This window comes from Bacillus rossius, chromosome 1 (genome assembly GCF_032445375.1).
Source record: "Bacillus rossius redtenbacheri isolate Brsri chromosome 1, Brsri_v3, whole genome shotgun sequence".
Lineage (NCBI taxonomy): Eukaryota > Metazoa > Arthropoda > Insecta > Phasmatodea > Bacillidae > Bacillus > Bacillus rossius.
In genome coordinates, this window is record NC_086330.1 from 51,354,929 (window position 1) to 51,382,493 (window position 27,565).

The 27,565-nt window shown below is 33.6% G+C and overlaps 1 protein-coding gene across 3 annotated transcripts in view; it reads left to right on the forward strand.

Annotated features, from left to right (window-relative positions):
- The window catches only part of LOC134535880 (microprocessor complex subunit DGCR8-like), a 65,977-nt gene that overhangs the window by 19,900 nt on the left and 18,512 nt on the right, over positions 1-27,565 (forward strand). For all 3 annotated transcript variants that reach the window (XM_063375237.1, XM_063375230.1, XM_063375245.1), the window contains exons 5-14: positions 3,164-3,306; positions 5,331-5,412; positions 6,849-6,951; positions 9,753-9,865; positions 14,916-15,056; positions 16,061-16,266; positions 18,434-18,534; positions 22,129-22,285; positions 24,778-24,969; positions 25,448-25,541. In XM_063375237.1, the coding sequence (XP_063231307.1) occupies positions 3,164-3,306; positions 5,331-5,412; positions 6,849-6,951; positions 9,753-9,865; positions 14,916-15,056; positions 16,061-16,266; positions 18,434-18,534; positions 22,129-22,285; positions 24,778-24,969; positions 25,448-25,541 (1,332 nt within the window). The remainder of the gene's footprint in view (positions 1-3,163; positions 3,307-5,330; positions 5,413-6,848; positions 6,952-9,752; positions 9,866-14,915; positions 15,057-16,060; positions 16,267-18,433; positions 18,535-22,128; positions 22,286-24,777; positions 24,970-25,447; positions 25,542-27,565) is intronic.

Below are 27,565 nucleotides of genomic sequence, written 5' to 3' on the forward strand. Positions count from 1 at the left end.
GTTACTGTTTAGTTGTGACCTTGAACCATCACACTACAACGCTTACAGTTGACACTATTAAAATTGATGAATGGGTCATTATTTTATTTAATAACACTTACCTACTCGTGTAATTAATAAGCTATTAAGGGAAATACTTTAATTACATTTTAAGTAGAAAATTATTAAGTACTTCTTCATTGAAATCCGTAAATTTATAGACTCTTTTAAAACGTTAAAAATTATACCTGGGACAACGGACCTCTATTTTATAGTAAGAACCTTTTTTTTTTTGATAGCCAGAAAGAACAGATGTCTTAAATTGTTTACTCACGACCGGTTTCTTTTTCAAGGAACCACTATCATTCGTTAGTTGTGAATCGTATCTTGGTAACTACGGACGTACAATTTTAAGAGTTATGGATAATTTGTGTTTTATATGTACAAAGTCAGATTCGGAAGGTAAATCATTAGTGAATGTAGTGCATGGTATAAAAACTCTGAGAACTGCAAGTATCGAACGAAATGACGGTCTTATTTATTATTTAAAAACCGTAACCTCTGTACAAGTGCATGAAAAGTGCCGAACTGTTTACGTTAGTAAAAATTGTATACTAGCAGCAAAACGGCGACTAGAACAAGACGAAACTACAGTTTCTCCAACTTTCTGGAACCTGTTATGACAATAAAGCCACCAGCTCCGGAGGAATTGCATAACACAATATTCTGCAAGAATGGTTGTGGTTCGCAATATTGATGCAGAAAAGCAGGGTTGCAGTGCTCTTTAACTTGCGGCCAGTGTAATGGGCAAGCTTGTCTTAATGCTTCACAATATCGGAGTGATATCAATGAAGACGGTACTTTTTACCCCAAAATCCTGGAAGAACTGGAGACAAATTTCGTTGAAGACGAGAACACAGAGGAATTTGAAATTTTACAGCGACTGAAAGACAATGATGATGAAGAAGAAAATTGAAATTAGAACTAGTAGTTCTTATTATTATTCAATTTTTTAAAAATCAATGTTCATAAATGTATGAAATGGTATTTTTCAATAGAAACATTAGTTAAAAATTTAATTCTTTATTTTTATTTAGTTAGGAAGTAATTAGTAAAAATAAGATTAGAATTAAAAAAATAAAAAAGTATTTCCCTTAGTTACTTTATAATTACACGAGTAGGTAAGTGTTATTAAATGTATAGATACTGAATTATTGAAAAAAATTATTAACTATTATATAGTTAATAAAAATTCAAATTATTTAGAATTATATAATTATCAATAATTTATAAACTATATACGCAGTGTTTTTAATTGGCACTACAGATTGACCTTTAATGATACTCTAAATAGTTAAACACTGCGCGCGTTCTGCCCTCTATCTCGAAAATGGTTCAAGATATAAAAAAAATGTTTAAACAAAATTTGTATAAAATTTAATCCTCCACAATATTCATAATACATACAAATAGCTTAAAACCCATAGGATACAAGATATTTGTAATAAATGCGTAAAAAATAATTTTTTTTTATCTTTGACCTTGGAATATTTGTAGTCGCGGACATCCTACGATAAGTAGGTTTTGACACAAATTTAGGGTGCCAAAATAAAGGTTTATACAAGTTTATAACCTACTATCTCTTATTCCGAGATACTTGCCCTCATTTGACTAATATTCCTGGACTATATAATATTATTGTTTATAATTAATTATTTAATTAATTCTAGTATTTTAAAAAATAATGTTTCCTAACACTTTATCGCTTATTATTTTATCCATTTAATAAATTCTGAATGAAATATTTTTATTCACATCACTTTTTTTTTCTTTTTTTTTATACTGACATTCTCATTACTGTATTTATTTGTCTTTTACATTTGACATCATCTTCATTTTTGTACTAAGTTAGTATCCGTTCAATGTTTTTATAAACTTTTGTATCTTATCATATTTAGATTTATGTTCTGTCTGCATTTCATAGTCTTTAGTAATAAGTAACTAAGTACATACATTGGCATAACAGTGTACTTCTCTACTGGTCTGTTGTTGGCCATGTAACAAATTTAAATAAATAAATTTTTATGGTTTCTGATTTTTGAAACATTTTTCATTGTTCATAGCCTTTCATGGTTTTCCAGGAAATATAATGAATTTTTTGCTGATTTTTCATTTAAAGAAGGAAAAATAACCAAAATTGGATATAAATGTTACTGTGATGCACAGGTTATATTGCCACGTCTATAAATGTACTTGAGCAAAAATATTTTTTGAGGAAGTTAATTTTTAAACGTATTGTGCAGGATAGGTGTTTCAAAGTTGTTGTGGATAAGTTTTCCTGCCTCTTGCGTGGTGTTTGAGCCATGGCCAACTTTAGATTATACAAAATCAAGAAATTTGATTACTTTACCAGGATTGTTTATCATTTATAAAATGGTGATTGATAATAGGCATCTGAATTTCTGTATTTCTATCCATTTTTCGTGTCATATACATTGTTTTTGAAGGTGCACACCTGATTGGTGCATAAGTGAACCCAGTATTTTAAATTTTAAAGCTTGGGTTACCAGACGTCTTTTACGCAGGCATGGCCGCTTTTTGTAACCTCATCTACAGTCTGGTAGGGTTTCCTGAGAAACTAGCACCTGTGCTCAATTATCTAATAAGTAAAAACATACATACTACGTAAAACGTGTCTAAAACTGATTTCGTGAGAACCATCTACTGTGATTGATGTGAGTCATGTGTGTGAGTGTATGTTTGATTAAAAAATACGACAACAATTTTGTTGCATGTCACTCGGTTTGTAGTATTACAGTATAATTGTTTCTTCTTCAATATTTGATTTTAAAAGTAATTAAAAATAGTTCATATTTTTGTTAATATGTGAAAAATTTATGCACAACATAAAATGCTTAATGGTTTTTTTTTCTGTCATTTGCTTTGTTTGGTGTGCTACTCGCATTGTGACTTTGTTCGAAGCTTTTCAAACTTTGAAGGCACATTGATTCATTGTGACTAACACAGCTGTGCTCCAGTGTCTAAAAAATGCAACGTAGCTTTAAGTAGGGAGATGCCTTAAGAATAATGTGAAAGTAGTATCTAACTAATGACTGCAAGAAATCTGTCAGGTTAAGGATTTTTTTTTTAAATTCTTTCTAAAATATATGTGTTTGTTTCCCAGTGTATGACCTCGACAGTAATCAGCCGTTACCTCCGGGCTGGGTCAAAGTTGTGCACGACAGTGGAATACCGGTCTACTTGCACAAGGAATCACGCGTGTGCATGGCAACTCGGCCTTACTATCTGGGTGCTGATAGTGTGCGGGTATGTGTAAAACTTTTTTTTTTATTGCTTTTAAATCCAACCATTAACGAGAGTGTGTGAGTTGGTTTTTGTATTTTCTTGTAAGAAGTATAGTTTTAAACTACTGAACAGATTGCAATAATTTTATCAGTGATATAAAGTTACATTTTACCAGATAAACATAGCATACAGGCTAAAAAAAAATTTTTTAATTATGGTTTTGTGAGAGAGCAATATTTCAAACTTAAACAAGAGAAAAATTACTAAATTCACTTCACTGTTGGTTATGCTGACTAGACTTTATAGATATTACAAACCAACCATGTCGTTCAGGCACTGCCGTGCGTGTGTACAAAACATGCTATGACATGTACCTCATGGATCTTAAACATCTGATATGATATACACAGCTCACGCATGAACATAGTTTTCAGATTTTAATCCAGTCTTTTTTTAATCATCTTTTCCATCATATCAGTTCAATAAATTTGAATTTGAAGGCCAGATACAAAAAAAAAATTAGGTGGAACTTGAAATATTAACTTAGGTATAAGTTTTTATAGTGATTTCTTAAGAGAAAACTTGTTCTGTTAAAAAATATTTATCTACGCTTGCAATGTTGTGGAATTGCAGGCCACTGGCCTTCCCCAATTTTGCAGATTATTCTTATGACAATGTTTTCAAGTAAGGTAGAACATCAGCTGATTATGTAGGTTCAAGGTCATGGTGACCTAGTTCTGTATTTGTATTTTATTGTCTTGATTATTTCTATAATAGTTTCTGGTATTTTATTATTTTTAAATAGAACAGCCTTTTAACAACATTTTTACCGATTTTCACAAAGTTGTCTAGGGTACTATTTATGTGTGATTTGTAGTATTTTATTTCATTGAAATGTTATTGTAACTATGTTTTTTCATATTTATTTCATAGTGTTTTTGTAACATTTTTAGAACATTGGGTATTGTGTTGGGAAAAGAATAAGAAAAGACTAGAGATACGTGTGCCGCATGGTGATGCCCAATTTTCCAGACGGTTGATTATTTACCTAGACATTATGGTGCCTTCCTTACATATTTCTAACGGCAGGTGTTAGCTCTGAAGGGAAGCTATAAATTTATTATGGTTTTGTGACAGCCGGTCAGAAGTGAACTTTGAATATACTTTTTTCTTCCCAGAAACAGCTCTACAAGTATGAGATGGTAAGGTAATTTGTGTTCTGATGTGTCCTTTTACAAAAGAGATGTGTTGTGATTGGTCAGTAATGTTACATGGCTGCCTCTTCCCTGTGTGCCTATAGGCAGTTGCGTAGCCTCATCAGTCATTCGTGTACTATGCTAAAATTACGTGCGGAGTGGTGGCTCACACAATTCATATGAGCATTTAGAAGCGGACAATTTAACGTCTGGGGTTGGGGTCATGCTGCAGTACTTTTTGTTTATTTTCGGATTTCCAACTAGAATTCAGACCCCAGATGTGCGATGCAGGCCCAAAGTGGCCAGTTAGGTCACTGGGACATAGTGTCTTTTTTTAGTACCTAGATGAGGTCGCTAGGGTCATTCTTTCATTAAGGCCCGGGACTGTGAGGAGCAATCTGCAAAAGTGAGGGAGTGTTTATTTTCAGGCACATTGTGTAACAGACACTAAATTCAACAGCAGAATAATAAATAACCAAAATTCTTTTCAAACTCTTTTATTTAAATACAACCATCAAAAGACTCGAAAAAATTAACAATCGAGGACAGATTGAATATTTTTCGAGTCTTTTCTGTACGTGCAAGGAACAATCATTGTCTTATCCAGGCACAATTGTGACTTGGCTCAACATACCACAGCTGGTTCTAGTTAAATTTTTTATTTTATTTAAAAATTTTAATTACACAAACAACAATAGAACATTTTAACCTTACTGTGTTTGAATTTTATGTACTTTGGTGTAATACATACCCAGTATAAATTGTCCTTGCTTAAATTCTTCAACATTCTGTATACACTCATGTTTGATTTATAATCTAATAACCACACATTACAATTTCTGTTAACAGAAACATAAAATTCCAGCAAGCTGTGTGCCATGTTTGGACTATGCCAAACTAAAGGCTGAATATTTGACAGACTCCACAGCAGGTAAAGTGAATATATGTATAATATTATGTGGGTAACACATAAATACAAGTACATGTTCTTGCACACTATAAAATTTGCATAGCAATATCTTATTTTATTTATTTGGTTGTACAGAAGTCTTGTTTATATATATATATATATATATCTTTGGCATGAAAAAATGAGCCTTTCTGTTAATATATAATTTTTTTATTTGTATATGATGATTAAATATTTGGATTGTAAATTTGCCTCTCTGGTTCAGATGCAGGCATTGAGTTAAAATTGCCAAATTCAGGCTGCAACTATGCCGAACATGTGGCACCTGACAAGACTGTGTTGTGCTGTTTACATTGTAGTTTTAAAACAAAATTTGTTTTGAAAAAGAAATATTTTAATAGTGGTAACCCATATGTGCGGATAAAGATCTGTTAAAATATGATTGTGAATTGTCTGTTGTGACATGCCTGACTCAACTGTGATTACTATTAGCCAGAAAATGATATGTTTGGTAATGACATAACTTTATGGGGAAAGATGATTTCAAAGTATAATGAATTCACAGCACCACTCACAAACTAGTCAAAGAGTACGACTAGCCCAGTCTAATTAAATGAAAAATTGCGTAAAGTTGAATTTTGGCTCTCCGTTACTTAGGCCTTGGAAAACAACATTCAAAATACTCTGACTTTCTTGTGTTCGTATCATTGATTTTCATTCCATATAAGTTTTAAGGCCTACAATTTTTACGGTATATTTTACTTTTTTACATGTTGTGATACAACAGGTAGTTATTTTGAGCTATGGTTGATCTCATATAAAAGAGGACATTAAAACACTTGTGTATGCTAGGTGTTTCTAAAAAGCAAATAATTACAAGACATTTAAAAAAAAATTTGAATTAAACAAAACAACTTGCCCTGACTTCACTAAAACTAACATTAGCAAAAAATTACCTACTTTTACTTATGTTGTTTTTCAATTTATGTACATTCCAACAGTATATTTGCTTTATTTGTGTGACTGATAGGTGAAAACATAATTTTTCTGGCTAAATAGGCTATCTTTGTGTCGTGCCACTAGGCTATGAGTTGTAATTAAATTTAGCAAGTTGAATTCCAAAATAAGAAACCTTTGATTATTTAACTGAGCCAGCACCTGCTACAGAATGTTAAACTAACTATGAGAATCCTGGTAGGCATATTGCATTAAATTATCATTTTATTAAACATTAGCAAACATTGGGCCAATTCGGCTTCCCTTTCGACAGTTGCCTTCTATTTATACATTTTTACCCTTTTCATAAATAATTCATATTAAGTCTGGTCTTCCAATTAATTTTTTTTTGTGCTTTCAGGGTAAAGTTATCTTAGATTTAATTTTTATAATTATGTTAATGTTTTTGTTTTAAACATTTGAAAGTTGTTGCATTTGTAATGATTTTTCTCTAATTACAGAGAATGTTGGCAATAAAGCAGAGTCATTACTAAGCAGCGAGATGCTGAGCCACTACTGTAACAAGTTGTTTCGTTTCAAGACCATCAGAGTGATGCGATTCAAGTAATATGTGTGTCTGTTTCTCACTACTCGTCCATTGGCCCTTGAAGAAATAAATTCCCCAGCTGATATTTTTTTCAGAGGCCTCGATGGCCATCGTTATGCTGATTAAGACGTAACTTCCTTAAAAATATCACATCCTTTCTTTAAATTTTACTACTTTTTTTAATACAGTGAAAAGTTTTTATTCTGGCCTTCTGTGTTTTGGCTAATTCTATAATTGGTACCATTCAATCCACTAGTTTTCAGATTTTTTAAAGTGAGTTCTGGCTTGGGACCAGGTTGCATTACTGTGCTACCTACGATTTTATTTTTTATTGTCAGTTTTCATTTCAGTGCAATGTTTCCTGTTTTATAGTGAGTTATATTTCTGGAAATATTTTTGATTTAGACCAATTTTACCATTACTTTAGTGGAGTAATTAGCACAAAAACGTTTTTATAAAAACAAAATTGAAATCCTTTGTTTTAAAAATGAAATTAGACTAAAAATAAAACCATAAAATCTTGTCTCTATCCATGATATAACTTGCATTTTGGTGTTATGCTGTATTTTGACATGCTTTGTGGTGTTGTTATTTTGGTTTTATCACAATTCATAGTGTAATCTTGTCCCGACTAATTCGGCATGGCCGTGGTCCCAAATGTACTAAATCAAAGACCTTTCACTGTATGAGTTTGTAGCAGAGCTTTTGAATTTTATTAATTGCCTCTCAAGAGCCAAATGACATTTAAAAAATTACTAATTGTAAATACTAGATTATGTGTGGGATTTGGTTTACAAAGTGGTAACATTGCTGTTACAGGATGTCCATACAAATGTGTAGAAAAATCTCCCTGACTTTCCATGACCAAATTTACAAAATTTACTGACAATTTTTTTTAAACAATTTACGTATTGGCAATTTTCTGAAAGAAATAAAAACAAAGCATTCACCATCCCTATTGTTGTACTAGTGTAAACAGAACCTTGCATATGTAATTTTACATTGTGTATAACTACAGCGAAACCCCTTATTTACGTTACCGTTATTTACGTTTTCCCGTTATTTGCACTATATTCTTCAGATCCCCTTTAGTTCCCATTTAATCCAATACAATACTTTCCCGCGAATTACGTCTCAAGAATCGAATCCATCCCGCTATTTACGTCACGTAACAACCATAAACAACCAGGAAAAGGCCTAAACACATCGTGAAAAACGTAACTTTTATAGTCTGCAATGAACATTTTAAATCACAAAATATACATATTTTATAACATGAAAAGTTGTTTTTATTTCTAAACATGTAATAATTTAAGCCTAGGCGTGTAAAAGTCCGAGTAATTATAGCAGGAGACAATCTAAAATGCACGACAGAAAAACGTAAACTCACGAATGTATAAACGTGCCTGCTTCACTGCTTGTAAGTTCTGATACTGTATTTATGTCACAACTTAGCAGAAATACTGGTACGAGACATACACTTCACAAGATAAAATGAGCGGAGTCTTGGTAACAGTTTTATACGTCTTTTATAATTTAGAAAGTATTGTACAGTTGACGCATATTTTTTAAACTAACAATTTATTTCTGGGGATCGTAAATAATTAATTATTGGTATCAAGACATCACGATAAACATAAACTTGAACATGTCACGGCAGCGAGAAAACTGGTGCGTATACCAATAAACTGGTATTAGAACTGGACAAAACTGGTACACGGGAGGTGGAGCTTATATTTTTTTCCGCTAAGCTCGCATCTATTGGCTGGCTGCTGATGGGAGGTCATGAGTCTGGGCGGAGCATAGAGTGAGTTATACTGCGCATGCGCAGCTCAGCCGGCGGCTACGCCGCGTCGTTACAGCAGCTGACCGAGTACAATGACCTTTCCGCGTACGGCGCGCTATTGAGGGTAAATTTCCATCAATTTGAGGCCTGTTTTTTATTTTTTTTATTATTATTATATTTTTTTTCTGTGATGCAATGTGTATGTTGCCCATATTTGTTATAAACGCTGCAGGTTGCAACTGTATTTATAATTTGGAGAGGCAAATAATCTCCCTGAACAGCCAAAAAAGCAAGCAGAAAAAATTTTGGCTTTCATTCTTTTTTTATTTTTGTCAAATGTAGTAAATTAATAATTTATTAAATACTAAAGTAAAATTTGTTGTTAGTGTGTTGTACCTGCATTATAGTATGTGCTATTAAACAAAAGGAAAAAAATACTAAATAATGTAAGCTGTACTCCTTTTTATACTTTTCCCTTTATTTACACTTTCCCGCTTTTTAAACTTTTTTACTTTGTCCCCATGAAAAGTGCAAATAAGGGGTTTTGCTGTATGTACTAAAACTGAGGATGGGCCAATCAAATCCTAAAATACCATCAAATCCTTAATATATTCAAAGGATTCAATATTCAAGAAAAAATATTAGAAGGATATATTAAAGGAAATAAAGTAAATTAAAATTTTTTTATCAAATTCAAGTTATGGATTCAATAAAATTGGGATTTGGCGCATTACTTACTAAAACGTCATCTAGAAAAAAAAATGTGTTGAAAGTCTGGGTAATGGCATACCGGAACATAACATTTCCCCTTCAAATTACTATCATTGAAAAATTTCCATTGCTTTTCTAGGTTTTCAAGTAAATTCTGTGACTTTTCCCCGACTTTCCAGATTGTGAACATCCTGTATTAAATGTCATATGATTCTTCCTATTGTCCTGTTCTTAGTTTGATACAGTGATACACATTTTTGTAAAAAATATTGTGTGAAATTTTAAAATTGTGAAATAGAATTTTTTTAATTCTCCATACAGCACGTGGGCAGATCGCCGGCTGTACACAAAAAATAGAATGCTCGCAAAGCAAGGCCCTAATTCAGAATTACCTGTAGGTGCAAAGATTGTCAACATTCCTGTGGATGAATCAAGTAAGTTTTGTTTTATTAATTATGTTCATAAGTTATTATTGTGTATGCATTCTTACAGTCATATATGCAGGTTTTTATGTGCATGATGTGTGAATTTTTTTTCTCTCTCTCTGTGCACATGAAGTTGTATGATGTATATGCTTGCAAGTGATTTATGGGTTCTCCAAAGCTATATTACTGTGAGTAAATTAGACTTTCACACTTTTAAAATAAGCATCCACCAAATCTTTATGAAGTTCCTAAACTGTATGGAAATGCAGACATGATTGCAGCACGTTGTTTCAGAACAACTGGTTTGTGCCCATTGAATATAAACATTTTGAGTGTTTTGACTTTTCTTTGTTACATGGGTAAAGATCTGTGCCATAAAGACAGTGCGGGTCTAAAATTTGGGTTTTGTTTCTGATTTTTTTTCTCGTAAATTCTTATGGTAATTGTAGAAGCTTCTGGGATGTGTAATTTTGTTAGTAACAATGAAAACATTCTTATAAAACTTAACAGGTACCATAAAAACCTTGATAATTTACTGTGTTTTCTCACATAAACTTCGCACATTTTATTCTGAAATCAAGTTTGAAAAGTAGGGATGTGACGATTATGCGGGAAAAAAAGATTTGTTAGGTAAAGTTATTCATAAAAAAACCCGTTCATGGAAAATACATTTACGTATTTAAAAAGAGGATGGAGTATACAAGAGCGCATGCCAAACAATTTATATTAATAATTCATTAAACAAAAACCTTCAACTTTAAATAGAAAACCAAACTGTAACACGAACGCAGGCCACTTGAATCTGCGACGTGAACTAACGTGTAACTATTGCCGTAGTACACATTTACCACGAAAGAATGCGGGCCATCAAATGTAGTTAACTCGGCACTCAACAGAGAGTGCGCGCTGCATGCAATCGGCGTGATATCGATATTCGACTACGTGCGCGCGCTCTATACGGAAAGCAACATAACCAAACATGAATGATGCCAACTAGCGCTGGCTACATGTTCATAAGCGGTACACCGCGGTGACGCAGACGATTAGATAAAGGAAATAACTTTTAAAAAGTCTTTAAAAGAAAATTTACACGTCAGACAACTGTGTATTTCCGTTAATTAAATAAGTAAGTGGTAATGTCCGAATAAATATTAGATTTATACTTTAAAATACATCGTTTTATACGGAAAAGATATCTACACCGGTACACCGCGGCGATGCAGACAATCAGATAAAGATAATAACGTTTAAAAAGGTCTTTAAAAGAAAATTTATACGTCAGACAACTTCGTATTTCCATTAATTAAATAAGTGGTAATTTCCGAATAAATATTAGATTTCTACTTTAAAATACATTGTTTTATACGGAAAAGATACCTACAGAAAGCGCTCGGCATCTAATACATCATTTGACGTCTAAGCGAGAAATTTTTTTATCCCAATTTTGATGGCCAAAAATATAGGTGCAACGATTACGCGCGTGCGACGATTATGTGATAAAAGAGGGTAATACCACTATGTTCGTAGTAAGTCTTGATTGTGTTGATAATGTTGGATAATGTCCGATAAAGTGAATGTTATCCAACATTAAGCCACTTTAGAAATAGCAATTAATTCTAACAGAAAAAAAGTTATTTTTCTATAACATTTGTTGTGGTGTTTTAGGATAGTTGTACACTTCACAAGCACACTTCAGACAATTTAAAGTAAATATAAATGAATTAGTATTATAATTTTTTTGTATAAAATACAGTAGATCATAACTTAAATAACAGGTCCAGATGTCACATACAGTAGAGCACCCCTCAACCGGAATCATTGGGGGGAGGTCTATTCCGGTTATGGGAAAATTCCGGGTAAGGGGAGTTGCGGTAGGGAGGCAAAGAAAAAAGCCATTACATGCTGCACATATTAACTTATATGTATAGCCACAGTTGTACTGTAAATATTTTCTAGTTATAAAACCATACAACAAAAAATATGTAGATCTGTTATCTGTTAAATATGTAGTGCTGTTTTCAAAACGTAACGGGACCGTGCCGGGTCGTAATACTCCGGGCTGGTTGAATTACCTTATTCTAGCAAGCTGGCAAGCGGGTGTTTCTTATCTCTGTGGGTGGGTGCGTGCGTGAGCGAAGAGGATGAAGAAGAGGGTTCGGGGGAGGTAGTACGACTACAGCTGCAGTGTTGTGTTACTTCTGTGTTGACGTGCTAGTGATTCACACTTCCGGAGAGTGTATAGTCACTGCCACGCACAATTTACATTTCACATACACAAGAATAACACTTCCAGCATCTCGTTTAAAAACACAGAGATATAGAGAAATACAGGTGAATGTAGACTGTTTAACCATATATTAAAGTATAAATATGTACATAATACATATTTGTATACTAAATTATTGTCTACAAACTGAAAGCATCACACGTTGGAAGTAAATGTTACTCACTATCACGTGTGTCAGCGTGTGTAGTGGGAGTCGGTGTACATACTCTCGGGCCGGCCGGAATTTTCCGCTTACTTGTCATAGTGAAACAATAAAACTACTTATAGCATAAACATCTTTATAGTAATTCACGTCCGACATGAAAACCAGCGGTGTATTTACGCAATGCGCGGGAAAACCTGGCTATAATTAGCTCTCTGACAGACGTGTGCGCGCGTGCCTACAAGACATGTACAGTCAGGCAAAAGCAAAAACGCCTCGTTCCAGTGCGGAAATGTTTTGGAAATGTTTTTTTAATGTTTTAATTTTTTTGGAAAATTAGTTCCGGATATCGGGAGTTCCGTTTGTGGGAATTACGGTTGAGGGGTGCTCTACTGTATTTACTGTAGCTCAATTAACCAAAAAAAAATTGAAGTCCCTTTGCTTTACTGTAGATCAAAGGTACCAATAAACCCGCTGAAAATATTCCGGGTGGGCGACAACGGTCACCCTGGGCCGATGCCTGTGGTAAAATTTTAGTTAAAAGTCCAAAAATTAATATAAAAAAAGTTATGTTTCAGCCTGGCATGTGCCAGCAGGCATGAAGTTAGCTATTCATAATTCTACTTCATTGTTTCCGGCGAGCTGCCGACGACGTAGCGGTGATCAAGCAACAACATAAACTAACAATGAAGTTGTCTTCCCTTACGAAGGTGACAACAAAGGGGAGACAACCTTGTGTCAACTGACCAATTACAGCACAGATCCAGAAAAATGACCATATAAAAGGAAATACTGAAAACTATTTTCCTCTGAAAGTCTGGGAAGACACATCATACCACCTCAAGGCTCGCTCTGATTGGCTGGCGAGGCAGCGCCCAGCTAAAGTTCTATTTCATTTCTGCGCAGTCGTGCGCTCACGTGCTGGGTTTTCCCAATAATTTGAGGTGTGAAAAATAACTTGCTGGCGACAGAGTGTGACACTCGTATCTTCCTTTCATTTGAAACTTTCTAGAATGTTCTAGAATTTTACTGTCTTACTACCCTTAATATTCTTTAAAATTTGACAAAATGTAATTAATACATATCTTAGTTTTAAATGATTAAGTAAATGACGGTGAAACAAATAGTAATAAAACACGCTACTTTCAGCTTTAAAGAACCTAACCCAAATCAGTAATAATATTAAAGCACAAAAAAAATTACTTAAATTACTATACATAATAGAAGAAACATGTGTACAAAATAATTATGAAACATTCAAAAAACTTCAACATAAAACATTCTCAGTCAAAGTATTATTGGTAGAAGGGGACACGAAATCTGGAATGTTGCTTAGCTTGTGTTGAAACAAACATGGTGATAAAGTAGAGTCGAGTGAGTTGCATTTTTTATATATTCATTAAAATTTAATATACCAAAAAAACTCAATGCATCACAACTGCCTTGCTTGTTGAAAAGTTCCAAATTGCTGACTTTCCTGAAAACTGCTAAAACTGAGATGATGTGGCATCCATCTCAACACTGAGAACGTATTTCCTTCAAAACATAAAATCTGAATTATGCTTACTTCGTTGCAACCTTATGAATTCTGAATGCAAAAAAATTCACAATTAATTGCACCATATAACACATAAATTCCGGTAGTGATCAGTATCCATCTGTTTGTAAAAAAAAAATTATCAATCTGGTAGTCATTGTAGAGATATTCCAATGAAATTTCCCAAAGTTCTTTCAAAACTTTCTTTTCAACTTCTTTCAGAACAATTGTATACAATTAGGAATTGAAAAAATTAAACAAATGTTGCCGGTGCTAGTTTCAAAGTTTGCAAAATTCAGTAAGTGCCACCAACTGCTTTTCCAAAATATTTCTAATCTGATAAAACAAGCATCGCTGAACATGTACGAAGTCACCGTAGGTATGTTGCTTTAAAACTTATTTTAATAAGGGCTCAGTAATCCACTGTTTATTTATTGTTTAAAAAACTGCATTTACAACTTATTTCATGCATTATGTATTAATGTTTAAAAGGCGAGGGATATAAAACTGAACTTAATTTTGACTTTCTCATCACCAAAGTTTTTGTTCTTGGCCGTATGGTTAACCATGGTTGTTTTCAATGTCAAATGAAGCTGCCATGACCACATGTAGTAATGTTTAATTAATAAACTTTACACTATTCACTGTCAACTTTTATGTTTCTGTCTTAACTTTATAATGGTATGCTATTAAATGCAGTGCTGTTGCAACGTAAACTGTAGAACAGCTTTCCTTTAAAGCGGCAAGGTAATGCATTAGTACTTTAGGAGAAATTATGGTGCAAGTAAAAAAATACCTTAATCACGAGAATTTGTAAATCTTATATGAAAAATGAGGTTCTACTGTATTTATGTATATACAGTAGTTCATGTTACATTATAAAGTGAAGGATACTAAGGTAGTAAGACTTTGATTCCAAAATAATGAAAGTTGTAATCATCTAAACAAGAAAAAAAGCTCACTCGAATTTTGAGTTTTTCAAAAGCAATGAGTTTGAGTCGATTATTACAAAAAATAAACTCTACTCAAAACTCAAATTTAGAGTACTCACAGATGTCTATTGATGAGTATAATTTTTTTTGCATATTTTCAGATGACCCCACATCAGAGAGCAAAGACTTGAAGAAAAAAAGCTGGGTGTTGAATCCAAATGGAAAAAGTTGCGTGTGTCTTCTGCATGAATATGTTCAGCATGCACTTAAAAAACACCCATCATATGTTTTCTCCGAGTTAGGTGAGTTTTACATCACATTGATTATATTTTGTTTCTTTTTTTCCCCTTCTTTAAATCATCACGTGTAACTTGCAGTAGTCACAAAATAAATGTTTTTCAGTGCTCTGTGTTTGCTTTTAAATTTTAAGTTTTCAAATAGGAAGTGTTTTCCCTACTGATTACTGACACTGACTAAAAATAGTTTTTTTAGTTTGCTTTAAAAATAATGCTAAAAATTTTATTATCAAGATAATTAGTGATGAATTTAAATTTTAGATAGCGGTACAGTAGAGCAACATGTATCCAAAATCTTTCCAAAAGTATAGAAGTTTTTAATAACAGGAGTTCGTTGTTCAAAATAAATAAGTTTTTCAAGATTTTCAACTTTATTCATTTGTTCACATTGTCATATTGGACAATCATCAGTAGATGTATTTATCTGACTTTCTTGTTTGTTTCTCGGGTGCTATTTTTGTTTCAAAATGATATCAGAGACTGCGGCTGAGTTGCACATAAAAGAGTTTAATGTGTACAACCCTATCTCAGTGCATGGCTGGATCCACAGTTAGGCTGGACTGTTAAGGTGAACCCAAGGCATTCTGCCATCACAGTATGCTCGCCCACTACTTTTGGTATTTGAATGTACTGAAGTATATTGTTGTAAATGGGATTATAAGGATTCCTTTTAGTAACTTTCACCTTATTCAACAAAAGAAGTTGCAATAAGTAACAAGTTCATTGGTGTTTATGGTAGTAAGACCAAGGAACTCACAACATGCAATTAAAATCAGTTTTAGGACTTCTTAACATTTAATCTGTATGTGCTACTTCAGCAAAGTACACCAGCTAAATTCACTTCTGTTTGTTTCATATTTGCATTTGTTTTTAACATTAGTTTTTGTGTAGCTTTTTTTTTAAGTTTATACCTTAATATTTGCCCTTTTTTTTAATTTGGTTGAGCTTATGTTTATTCTTTTTATCTTTACTATTATTGTCAGTCTGGAAAACCTTTTATTCATTTTCAGAAAATGCAAAAACCCCGTATTTGGCGGCAGTTGTCATTGACGGCATGCAGTACGGCGTTGGTTTTGGTTCCAGCAAGAAACAAGCAAAGCTGGAAGCAGCAAAAGCAACTCTTGAAGTGCTTATTCCTGACCTACAAGACAAAATAAGTACAGATAGTATAACGGGGCATGTCAACACTGGGAAACAAAGAAAAGCTGAAAACTCAGTGAGTTTACTGTTCACTGTGATATTTATATTTATTCTGTTGGAATGTCTTATTTTTGGTAATAATTGGATGAGTTTAATGAACAATGATGATAGTGTCTTTGTCGTTGTAAATCATAAAGTAATTTTTAATTGAATGGTTAACCTTGAGGAGCATGTAATGAGTTTTTCACATATGCAAATTTTGTTTTTCTTAGTTGTGAAAAACATGAACAGCAACATCCCTTTGCTTGTTTAGTAATTTGTCAGGACAAATGGCTAAATTCTATCTGGCAGTTTTTTTTATTTAACTAAAATTAACTAAACTGCCTTCTTTGGTAATATACATTTACTGATGGTGATGATAGTAGTCTCACATTATATGTGCACATGAAATGCTAAAAGAATACCTAGGATTAGAAGATTGCTTAAATAAAGTAACTATTTGTTTTGTCCACTTTGTACGTGCTTCATTATTTCTGTGTTTAACTAACTGTATTCTCCCACCAACACACCCAACCCACACTATTGAAAAGTAATATTTCTAATTAGGAAAACTACAGAATTTAACTAAAATTACTGCAGGTTACACCCAACCCAGACTATTGAAAAGTAATACAGTATTTCTAATTAGGAAAACTACAGAATTTAACTAAAATTACTGCAGGTTGCTATAGAGTAGACATGTGTAGGAATTTATAATTTTTACAACTATAGGAAGAGCAATAAAACTTTATTAACCATCACTTGTTTATCCGCTTTATATAGAGAAAAAAATGTGAGCTAGTCTTACAGTACTCGACTGTGATGCATAAACAGCTAACCTCTGTAATGAGCAAATTCATGTGTTCTCATTTTGCAAATAATTCTTTTAAAACATAACTCGGATACAAAATTTAACACAGAATTCTTTAAAAATAATGCCAAGCATGATAAGATACTGATAAATAAAATATTCACTTTTCAAGTACTTTCTGCACCCACTGCTAGAATTCACTGCCTGAATGTTGCTTGCCATCATCACATGCAGACAGCAGCATAAAACAGATGGAAATTTTAAACTATTAGAAACAGCTCTGATAAAAGCTAAAAAGACTAGAAAAAATCCTACACAATGGCTTTGGCCCTAATTTTTGATAAGGAATTTAATTAAAATACTGCTCATCTTAAAATTCATTAAACATTTAATACTATAAAGTTTACACACTGTTAGAAGTTATATTTCTATGGCATTACAAAATTATTAACCTGAAACATTTTAATACACATATTGTAACACTAAGTATATGTTTGTATACTATTTATTTTTGCTTAAACGACTGAAATCAGTCTGTAAATAAATCCTTCAAATAAACCTTTACTTTATTGAGCTATTTTCACATTATTATATTATGTTTATAAAAAAGTTCTTCCAGTGACGAGGTTTGAACCATGTCAAAAATTATGGCTTGTGCTTCTCAACAGCACACTCAGCCGCTATGCTACCGAGGCTATTCTAACTTTGAGAGGAGACTATGTATTATCAGCAGTGTTATGCCAGGTTTCTAACATATTTTAAAACTTGTGATTACTCTTTACTATAACTATTTTAGTTTACCAAATATATTCCGGGGTAGTTTCACTATCATAATGTTTCATTTGACAGACCAATTCATTTGGTATCTCCCCTAATGTTCACGAAAGTGACTATACAGGTTTATGTTGCTACACGTGGGTCCGCCATCTTGACGACTTTGGCACCATAGTCACACATTTCAGTTTATTCGACTTCCGTTCCATTCACGAAATTACTCATTCCTACCAAATGCAGTATACCAAGAGCTAAGATGTTTACACATAAAAAATAATTTGTATCTGCAAACAGACATCTTTAAAATTGTTCACAGATTTCTTTTACATTACAATTTATTAAGCTGGAGGTGTATGTATCAATTTAATTTTAAAGTATTTTATTTTCAGATTTCCTTCAAACAACTAAGAAATCACATTTATGTTCATAAGTATTAATATTAAGAGATTTCTGTTATATATCACAGCCCTGGTTAGGACGGTGACAGTTAATTAAAGTTTTACTGCATTCTGAGGTTAGACTGTACAGAGGAATCATTTAAGGATATTCAAAGTGAAAGATGCTAATGTGACTTTCTTTGTACAACATGACAACTCTCTTTCTAACATGTATGTTTTAGATTTTCGATGACATTAGAATTGAAGATCCTCGTGTTGCAGAACTGTGTGCCAGAACAACGGAACCATATCCACATGCTGTGCTTCTTGCTTGCATTAAAAGGTAGGTAGCAGTTAGGCCTGTGTGTATACTAGTTTTTTTATTTTTAAAATATTCACCAAGTCAGATCAAATTGCTAAGGTGGTTCTCTGTGAGACTGTATTACACTTATTTCATAAAATACAGGATCAAAGTAAAAAAAAAAAAATTTTATAAATTTGTTATGTTTCAACTGATTTAAATGACTAGCTAATTGGGCCTTATGTATAACATTATTAAGTAAAAAATTATGAACTAACCATGTATAATATTAATATTGAACATTTATAAAAGCAAACTGAGTGAAAACCTTTTTTTTTTAAGTAACCAACTTAATTTAAGCAAAACACATACAACAACAAAATTTAAACCTAATATATTTGAGCAAATCTTAGGCCTCCAATGTTTTAAAGCTTTGCAACAAATGCAGAGCTTCACATAAGATGCGAAGCTTTGTGCATCAGAACCGAAGCTTCAAATTAAACAAATAGCAAATTTCCTGGTGAAGACAAACCAAATATTAAAAAGAACTTTAATTGATTCGCTTAGATGAAGCTTTGCACAGGCCCAGTAGCATTGCCACATTCTAATTTTTCTGGTTAGGTACCTATTGGTCATTTTTTTAATTGGTTATTTTCCTTCCAATTACTTGGGGCTCTTCCATGCCCAAAGAAACTGATAGTTTAAGGAAATCATCTAGTTATGCACCAACTTAACAAAACAGTCTACATAGTAATGGTCTAATGGATCATAAAATTCAGTACCTACATTTTAATCCAATACACGAGTTAACTCTACATACATCAAAATTGAGTTAGTAGTAAAGAGGTAATGGTAAAAAAAAATACAAATTTTGACATCATAGCATGATGTATTAGTTTATCCAGTGCATTAATTTTTTTTTTTTTTCCTTTTAACTGTAGAAAAAAAATGGGTTCGTGTATTTATGTACTTGTGTAGGAAGTTATACTTACTTGGCATAATAAAAACCTAACTTTAATTTTCATGTAAATAATTAATAGAAATAAAATAATAACAGGACTGGAGTGATATTGTGACGGGTTCCGGTCAGACATCCCGCGTACACCTATACACAAAACAATAAATAACCTATAACATTGGGGGGGGGGGGGGGGGGGGGGGTAATTAGGTAGAGTCGCGGTACCCGAGACCAAGTCTTCTCCCCATACAGGGAGTGTAAGGTATGATTTATGCACTGAAAAGAAACATTATTAATTCATTCAAGCACAGATTTTATTTACTGAACCCGATACTGGCGACAAAATAAACAAACTCTGAAAAAAAGGTTAACAAATAAATTAATAACAAATAAGTTAACAAATAGAGTCATGAATAAATAAATACATTAAATACACATTAAAGTGAAGTCGGCCGGCAAACAATTATCATTACAACAACATGGCCGTTCTCTCGTCGCCGCAGCTCCGCTGAGGAATAGTCTACTTCCCAGTTCCCACTACATGCATGATTATAACCAGACGTCGATTTGTTTTAAACTAAAAAAAAATAATAGGGATGGAATAATACTACGTTATTTCTTAAAAGATTAAGTACTGGACGAAGATCGTCCAGCCCGAAGCTTACTCTCTCTATCCATCACTGCCAATCACTTACCCTCACTTCGTCTCAGTGATTCGGCCCCGTACTGTCGTGAAGCACCCGTCCACCGAGGTCTCGAAGGCGAAAAAGCCCCGTACTCTCCCTGGACGAGGGTTTTACCTCCCGAACGAGGTCACCCCGAAAAAACACGAACACCGGGAAAAACTTAGCCACGGGGAAAATGGCTGTCCCTCCTTCCCGCAAGGAAAAACAAAACAAGCGAAGTCGACAGTTCCTTCTGCGCAGGCGCGAGCGAGCCTCCCCTTCCCCCTCTAGCGCTGCTCGATTGTTTCTGCCCACGTTTCCAAACTCGGACGCAAGATGGCAACACTAATCAGGACAGAGTCCTCGAAACGAGTACACAAAAGCCTCGCGTGGCAGAACTTACAAAACGGCAAACAAGAGACTAGCGTAGCGCAGCGGGTTTTTTGGAACAACGTGGTGCAATCCCTCGGCGAGCCCTGGCCAGCGGCCCGCGAGAATCAGCAAACCACGCAGCTTCGCAAAAGCCCGCGGTGCCTGCAAACTACCATCGCAGCAACCTATATTCCACTACCCGTGTGTCGAAATCAACCGGCCGAGCCTGGAAACGCGCACGTACACCAACACGTTAACCTAACGAGATACAAAAGTAAAATAAATTTAAGAAAAAAAAGTAATGAAATTTTCAGACCGTGACAATATTATAATTACGGTTGGTAAAGTATAAATACATAAAATTAAAATTTTTATTAAATACTTAGTATTCAATATTAATGTAAACATATATATGAAATTAATTTATTAATTTTAATTATTTATTAAATAATTTAATGATTTATAATGCATATATGTTATACATGTGGGAACATAATTTCACTTCTCACTTATATAAATACACTTGAAATTGCACTTAAAAAGTTTATAAAAACAATTTGAATCATTAATATTTATAATAAATAAATGTTTCTAATAATATGTACAAGTATTGAATATCAATAGCTAAGTATATAATTTAAAAGCACATATAATTTTTATTTTTATGTAGACTATTTTCATTATCATAATTTTTTTCATAACGTGCCTAAAGAAGTAAAACTTCTAAAAACTTACTCCTATTTCATCTCTATAGTTGTAAAATCTCTGAAAACTAAAAGGATGCTCTACATAAATGTTTGTGTATGTATTTATTTATTTTTCTTTTGTGCAGGTTTCACTTCATGCCTCAATGTAATAAAACAGGGTTATAAGGTTGTTTTTTTTTCATGTTACCTTGATCTTTGTGGTGTGTTCATTGTAACCTATTGGGATTTTGATAATCCCTATACATTGGAAATCATATTTTTCCATAAATAGAAATAAAGAAACTTGTATTTTGCACCATGTATTAGGGCTAGTCAGGTACAGTGCCAGAGCTCAATGTCATACCAATTCAAGCATTTTTCTTTTCTCATATTAGAATGTGTTTGGTATCTTTAAACGTAATAAAAATATTACCTTTTCATTCCCAAAAATTTTCACCTTTTCTTGTCAGTTGGTGCCAGGGCCATCGAGACTGCTGGGGTGGGGGTTACAAAATCCCCAGGGCACTGGCTCCAGGGGGGACCCGGTTTAGTTTCCTGATTCTTAAATACAATTTATAGGTAACATTACAAGTAACGCTATACGTGCAGAACACATTCACAATTATGGTTACGTAAACATTTACAAGTTTTTTTTAATCTGGAGTTTAAAAAAGTGGTACATTAAATATAACAGAGGGCACCTGACAAAAATATCTGCCCCACACAATGAATACAGGAATACTGTGAAAGTTTAATTCAAGGTTTTAAGTACGAACATCCCAGCATTTGTATGGATTCTTTTCAGGGAAATAATGGGAAAATGAAAAACATGATAGTAGTACCCAGAGTGTGAGTTCAGTGCCTTACCACTGCACCACATCGCTTCATTGTGTTCATTTTTCGTAATATGTACACACGTACATGTATGGAGTAGATATTTACATTGTGATTGCAGGAACTTCGGTCTTGAGGAATCAGACATAAAGTACGAGGACAGATCACTGAGTGAAGGAGAGCATGAGTTTACTATCAGAGTAGCAGATTACTGCGCGGTTGTAAGGTGTCACAACAAACGTGATGGAAAGCAAAGAACGGCTCAAGCTATCTTAAAGGTATTTATTATCTGTGATAAGCACTATTACACACAAGAGGTTTCATAAGAATAACGGAAAAACTACCTTAAGACCCACACACAGGATCGGTCCGAACTAACTTGTTTGGACTTATAAGTATTGTTTAAAAAAAATTATGTTTTTTTTGTGGTGAATAATGTAGTGGTATGAATGTGGTTATTCTTAAATGAAACTAAAATAAAAAAAATAGGTAAGAATATTTCTGAAAATAAAGTGGGAAAAAAAATTGTTTATTGTGGTTTACCTGTATATAAATTTTGTTTTCTTGTGAAATATGAAATATAAATTTATGTGTAAATGACTTAAAAACAGATTATACTTGGTAAACTTATCAAACAAATTGTACAAAAAATGTAGAGAAACCTGTTGTGATTTCATGCAATTCCTTTCTTATTTACACCATTGTGTCTCTTGACATACCTCAACCTGGTTTTTCTCACATGACTAACCGTGAAGCACCCATCACTACCAACCTCTAGGTTGGTCAACACTCATAACATCTCCTCCTTGTACAAAACTTGTTTTGATTACAAGTTGATAGTATTAACAGATCAATAAAAGAACAATATTAGGTATTACACCTATAAACAAATCATTCTGTCTTTAACAAAAGTTGTTTTGGTTACAACTTCACAGCATTAACAGATCAAAAACCAAACCTCATACACCTCTAAAGAATTTAATCTGTCTATACCTACTCTTGTCCCCTTTCAACAATTTTTTTTACATTGTGACCACCTTCACTAATCAATAAAACAAAACTGACATGGCCAATAGCACAATAGGTTTGTTTGTTTGTTTTTTTTCACAAACCTTTACGAGGAACTTAATTACCCACACACATTGATGCTCCACTTTTTTTTTTTTTTTTTTTTCTGTTCTTGATTAGGTAGCACTTTAATCTCTCTACCTGACCTTGTGTTATTTGAAGGATGTAACTGCACTGGCTTTTGAAGTATCTAATGGTCCCCCTGCCATCTACAGTGTCTTGTGTGGCAAAGATAGTGACACTCCTATGCTGATATTCTGTTTCGTTCCATCCCTGAGAGTGTTCACTGGTTGACTGACTACCAATTGTTTCTTCCTGAAACCTCTTAAATTCAGGATCTAAGCTAGACTTCCTTGCAAGCACTTCTGGGTTCAGATGAGACGTTCGCAAATAAATGATATTCCTTCGAAGCGTACTTCTATTCTCATCTCTCACCCAATATGACGGAGGAGTAGATAGATACTTTCTGCTTTTTTTTTTTTTTTTTTTTTTTTTTTTTTCGTTGATCATGGTACTGTTCACTTTTGAACTGTTGCTCAATTAATGCTCTGTCAACATTTTTGTTGACCTGTAGAGCCAGTATATTCTAATTCATAGGCAAATTTGTTAACATTGTACGACACATCAACAGCTGCTGTGCTTGTGTTAAACCCAACACTTGAACTGGTGTATTTCAGTACGTACTCCAAAGGCATGACTGGCAACTCATCTGTTTGCTCATTTTTTAAGCATTTTCTTGACCACTTGAACAGCTCTTTCTGCCAGACCATTCCACTTAGTGTAATGACGGCTTGAATTGATGATTTCATTATCTCTTTGGTAACCTGTGTGTTGCAAACAATGTTTTCATTTTAAGAATCACATCTCTTTTCTTGCTTGCTTGAGATTGGCAGTACTTCGGTCCACTTAGTATAATACTCTATAACTACAAGATAACTCTTCGCACCATTGTCACAAATATCCACTCCAATGTTCTCAAACTGCAATTCTGGAAATTCATATAGAATGAGGGGCTCATTTTGACACTGGTTCCGCAAATTTGACACAAAACAATGTTATTTACCATTCATTCAATGTCTTTCGTCATCTTAGGCCAATATAGCTCTTGCCTTCCCCTTGGATTTGTTCCTTCAGTGCCCAGGTGTCCTTCATGCAGTAGCGACAACACAACTCCTGCAATTTGTGAAGCACAACTATGTAGTCACATGGTCATCATTGTATTAGATTTGAAGAAGCCTATTTTCAGGGTCACAATATATTTGAGGTCATATTATATTCAGTTTTGCCGTACATTTCATTATTTTTATATTTTAGGGTATGTTATATTAGAGGTCATTCTGTACAACTGGATTTATATGATGCTTAACATAAGAATATTTTGAATATTCCATTTTTTATAATGTGCTGGAGTTTTTGTGGCAGTCAGTCCCAAAATTATGTGTGCTGTGTCCAGGAGTAGTGTAAAATTTGATATATTAAAGTTACTGGCCATTTTTTGTTCTCTCTCTTTAAAAAAATCTAATATTTGAGCCTATCTGTTTTAGACAGAAAAATGTTTTTCTGAAATGGCGAATGTCAATAATTTCTCATGGTCTACCTTCATTTAATCATTGTTGTGGTGTTTTTAATAAACAAAGCCAAAGTTAGCGGGTGGTTTCAGATATGTTGTTACTGGGTTCCCCCATTGATTTTTTTTTTGCAGCAACTTCATCCTCATATTGTTAGCTGGGGTTCTTTGCTGCGCATGTACGGTAATTGCTCTGTGAAGAGTATTAAAAAAAAGCGTGAGAAGAAACGAGAACAGATATATATTGAAGCATCGGAACCAGAACGCCAAGAAAATATATCCATTCTCTCTCGTTTGAAGGCAGTTATGACTGGAGCAGAAGCAAGCGTATGTATACTTTGTCTTAGCTGATTGTGTTGCAAAATTAGCTGTCATTTTTAATCACCACTGCCAGTCATTTTAATTTTACTTTAAAAGAAGTAAAGCTTACTAAGCCAGTAATTTTGGAGTTGAGTTATTAGTCTTCTTTGGTAAAAGATGTTTAGGGTAAAGTGATTCAATTTTATGTTGCTTGACTAATTTGCAGCCTAGTATCTTGGCCTTATTAAATGTGCATAAGTGTTTCCATTTGGAATGAGTGACAATTATAATTCACTAATCGTAAATGCAGTAAAGAGTTAAGTTTTCATTATTTTGCATGTTAATATTTTAACACCTTAAGTTTGTCAACATTATTGATTTAATTCACATGGTTGCTTTTTAATACTCTCATTTTTGCTTTTTTGTCACAAAACACATAAATATTTTTTAAACTTTTTTGTGTATTATGTCATATTTTAGTTTAAATTTTAATTTTCACTTTCAGAATACTGAACTACCTCAGTATTGTCAAAGGATAAAGGAAATTGAAGAATTAATCAAACAAAAGTGTCAGACTTCTGCAATGGAGACAGCCCCATGTGAGTCAGCTGTGGAAGAGATAAGAGACACAAGCAAATAGGACTGTTGTCATGTATATTGCTGGTAACCTTTTTCTGAAGTCTGAATCTTGAACTTTTATCCTGAAAAATTTTGATTTAAGATTTTAAAACTAAATTTAGATTTCAAGGGTCAACATCCATGATTAAAACCTCAAACGTAGATGTTGGCAGTAGGATGACCATTTGAATATGTTATAGCCAGAGAATACAGTTGTTTTCATTGAATATTTGCTAGTGAGACTGCTGTCAAAATATTTAGTATAGGGTAAATTACTTTTTAAAAGTGACTATCCACAAAAGTATTTTATTTTAATAATTTACATTTTGAATTTTTTATTAAAGACTTATGCCGGCATTTGTACTGTCTGAATTAATTTTTAATTTCACTTAGTAGTCTACATATAATTTAATTATGTTTGTATGTAGTTAGGCATATTACACATCTTGAGAATAATTGTAGAATTAATACACTATTATTTAAGAGGAATGTGAGCATGTTGGTCAGAGAAATTCATAAATAAGGTTTTGTATGTCTAATAGTTCTATATCGCCTGTTCCTAACCTTTTCAGTCTTGTTTCTCCTATGCTATGACTTATCAGTGAAACTGATTTTATCCCCCTTTAAAATGTTATTGAATATAACAACACATAAATGTGCATAGCCTTTATAATCACAAAATTGCATTAAAATTATTTAATTACTATTTCAGTGTACTTCCTTAATTAATTAATGACATTTAATGTTAAGGTGGAATTGTTTTGTTGTCACAGGTTTTTTTTATGTTGGGTTTAGTTTCACTTAACGCGCATCTCAAGTCATGTTCCACATTGAGACAGTTTCTGGCCTTTGGTTTTACTATTAGAGTAGAGCACCCCTCAACCGGAATCATTGGGGGGAGGTCTATTCCGGTTATGGGAAAATTCCGGGTAAGGGGAGTTGCGGACTGCGGTAGGGAGGCAAAAAAAAAACGTCATTAAATGCTGCACATATAAAGTTATAAGTATAGCCAAAGTTGTACTGTAAATATCTTCCACAGTTATAAAACCATACAATAAAAAAAATGTAGATCTACATTAGTACTGTATTCAAAACGTGCCGGGTCGTAAAACTCCGGGCTGGTTGAATTACCTTCATTCTAGCAAGCTGGCAAGCGGGTGTTTCTTATCTCTGTGGGTGGGTGCGTGAGGGAAGAGGATGAGGAAGAGGGTTCGGGGGAGGTAGTAGGCCTACAACTGCAGTGTTGTGTTACTTCTGTGTTGACGTGCTATTCTCTGTTCACTCTTACCTGAGTTTTGGAATATGTAAACAAAGCCTCTTGTAAACAAGCATTTTCATTGGCTGCCGGCCGCCGCGCACATTATTCGTGCGCAAGAAATAGTCCCTTGGTTACGTACCATTTGTAAGTAGTTTTACACTGCCTTTTTTATAACAATTGTTGTTATATAGCATTATAGCGTTTCACCATTAATATCCAATACAGTTTAATGTGTCGGCAAGTATTAACTTACAATTATGTTTGCAGACGCCGTGTGTACAGTGTACAGTTGATGCCTGGCACAACAGTTGTATTTCGGATTCGCGCGCGCACGGTTTGTTATGGCTGACACCGGACCGAGTTTTGTAAAGCACAGAACGGGAAAGCCTTTGAAAGCCTTGTCTTACGTTACGGTGCTATTTTATCGATTATTCAAAAAATAAACTTTTTTTGCTTTTGTGTTCTGAACAGTAACGGCACCATATTCCTGTTATATTACTTCTCCGTTATTTTATTATCACCGACTGTACTGAAGTGTGTGTGTTGCAACTAGTGAGTGCTTGGCGCGCAAGATGAATTCATCCTATCACTTGCTGACGCAGCGCAGTGATAGTGATAAGACAGTGTTTATTTATTTAAAAACTCAGCTAAGAGTGAACGGAGAATTGTGACTCGCACTTCCTGGAGAGTGTATAGTCACTGCCACGCACAGTTTACATTTCACATACACAAGAATAACACTTCAAG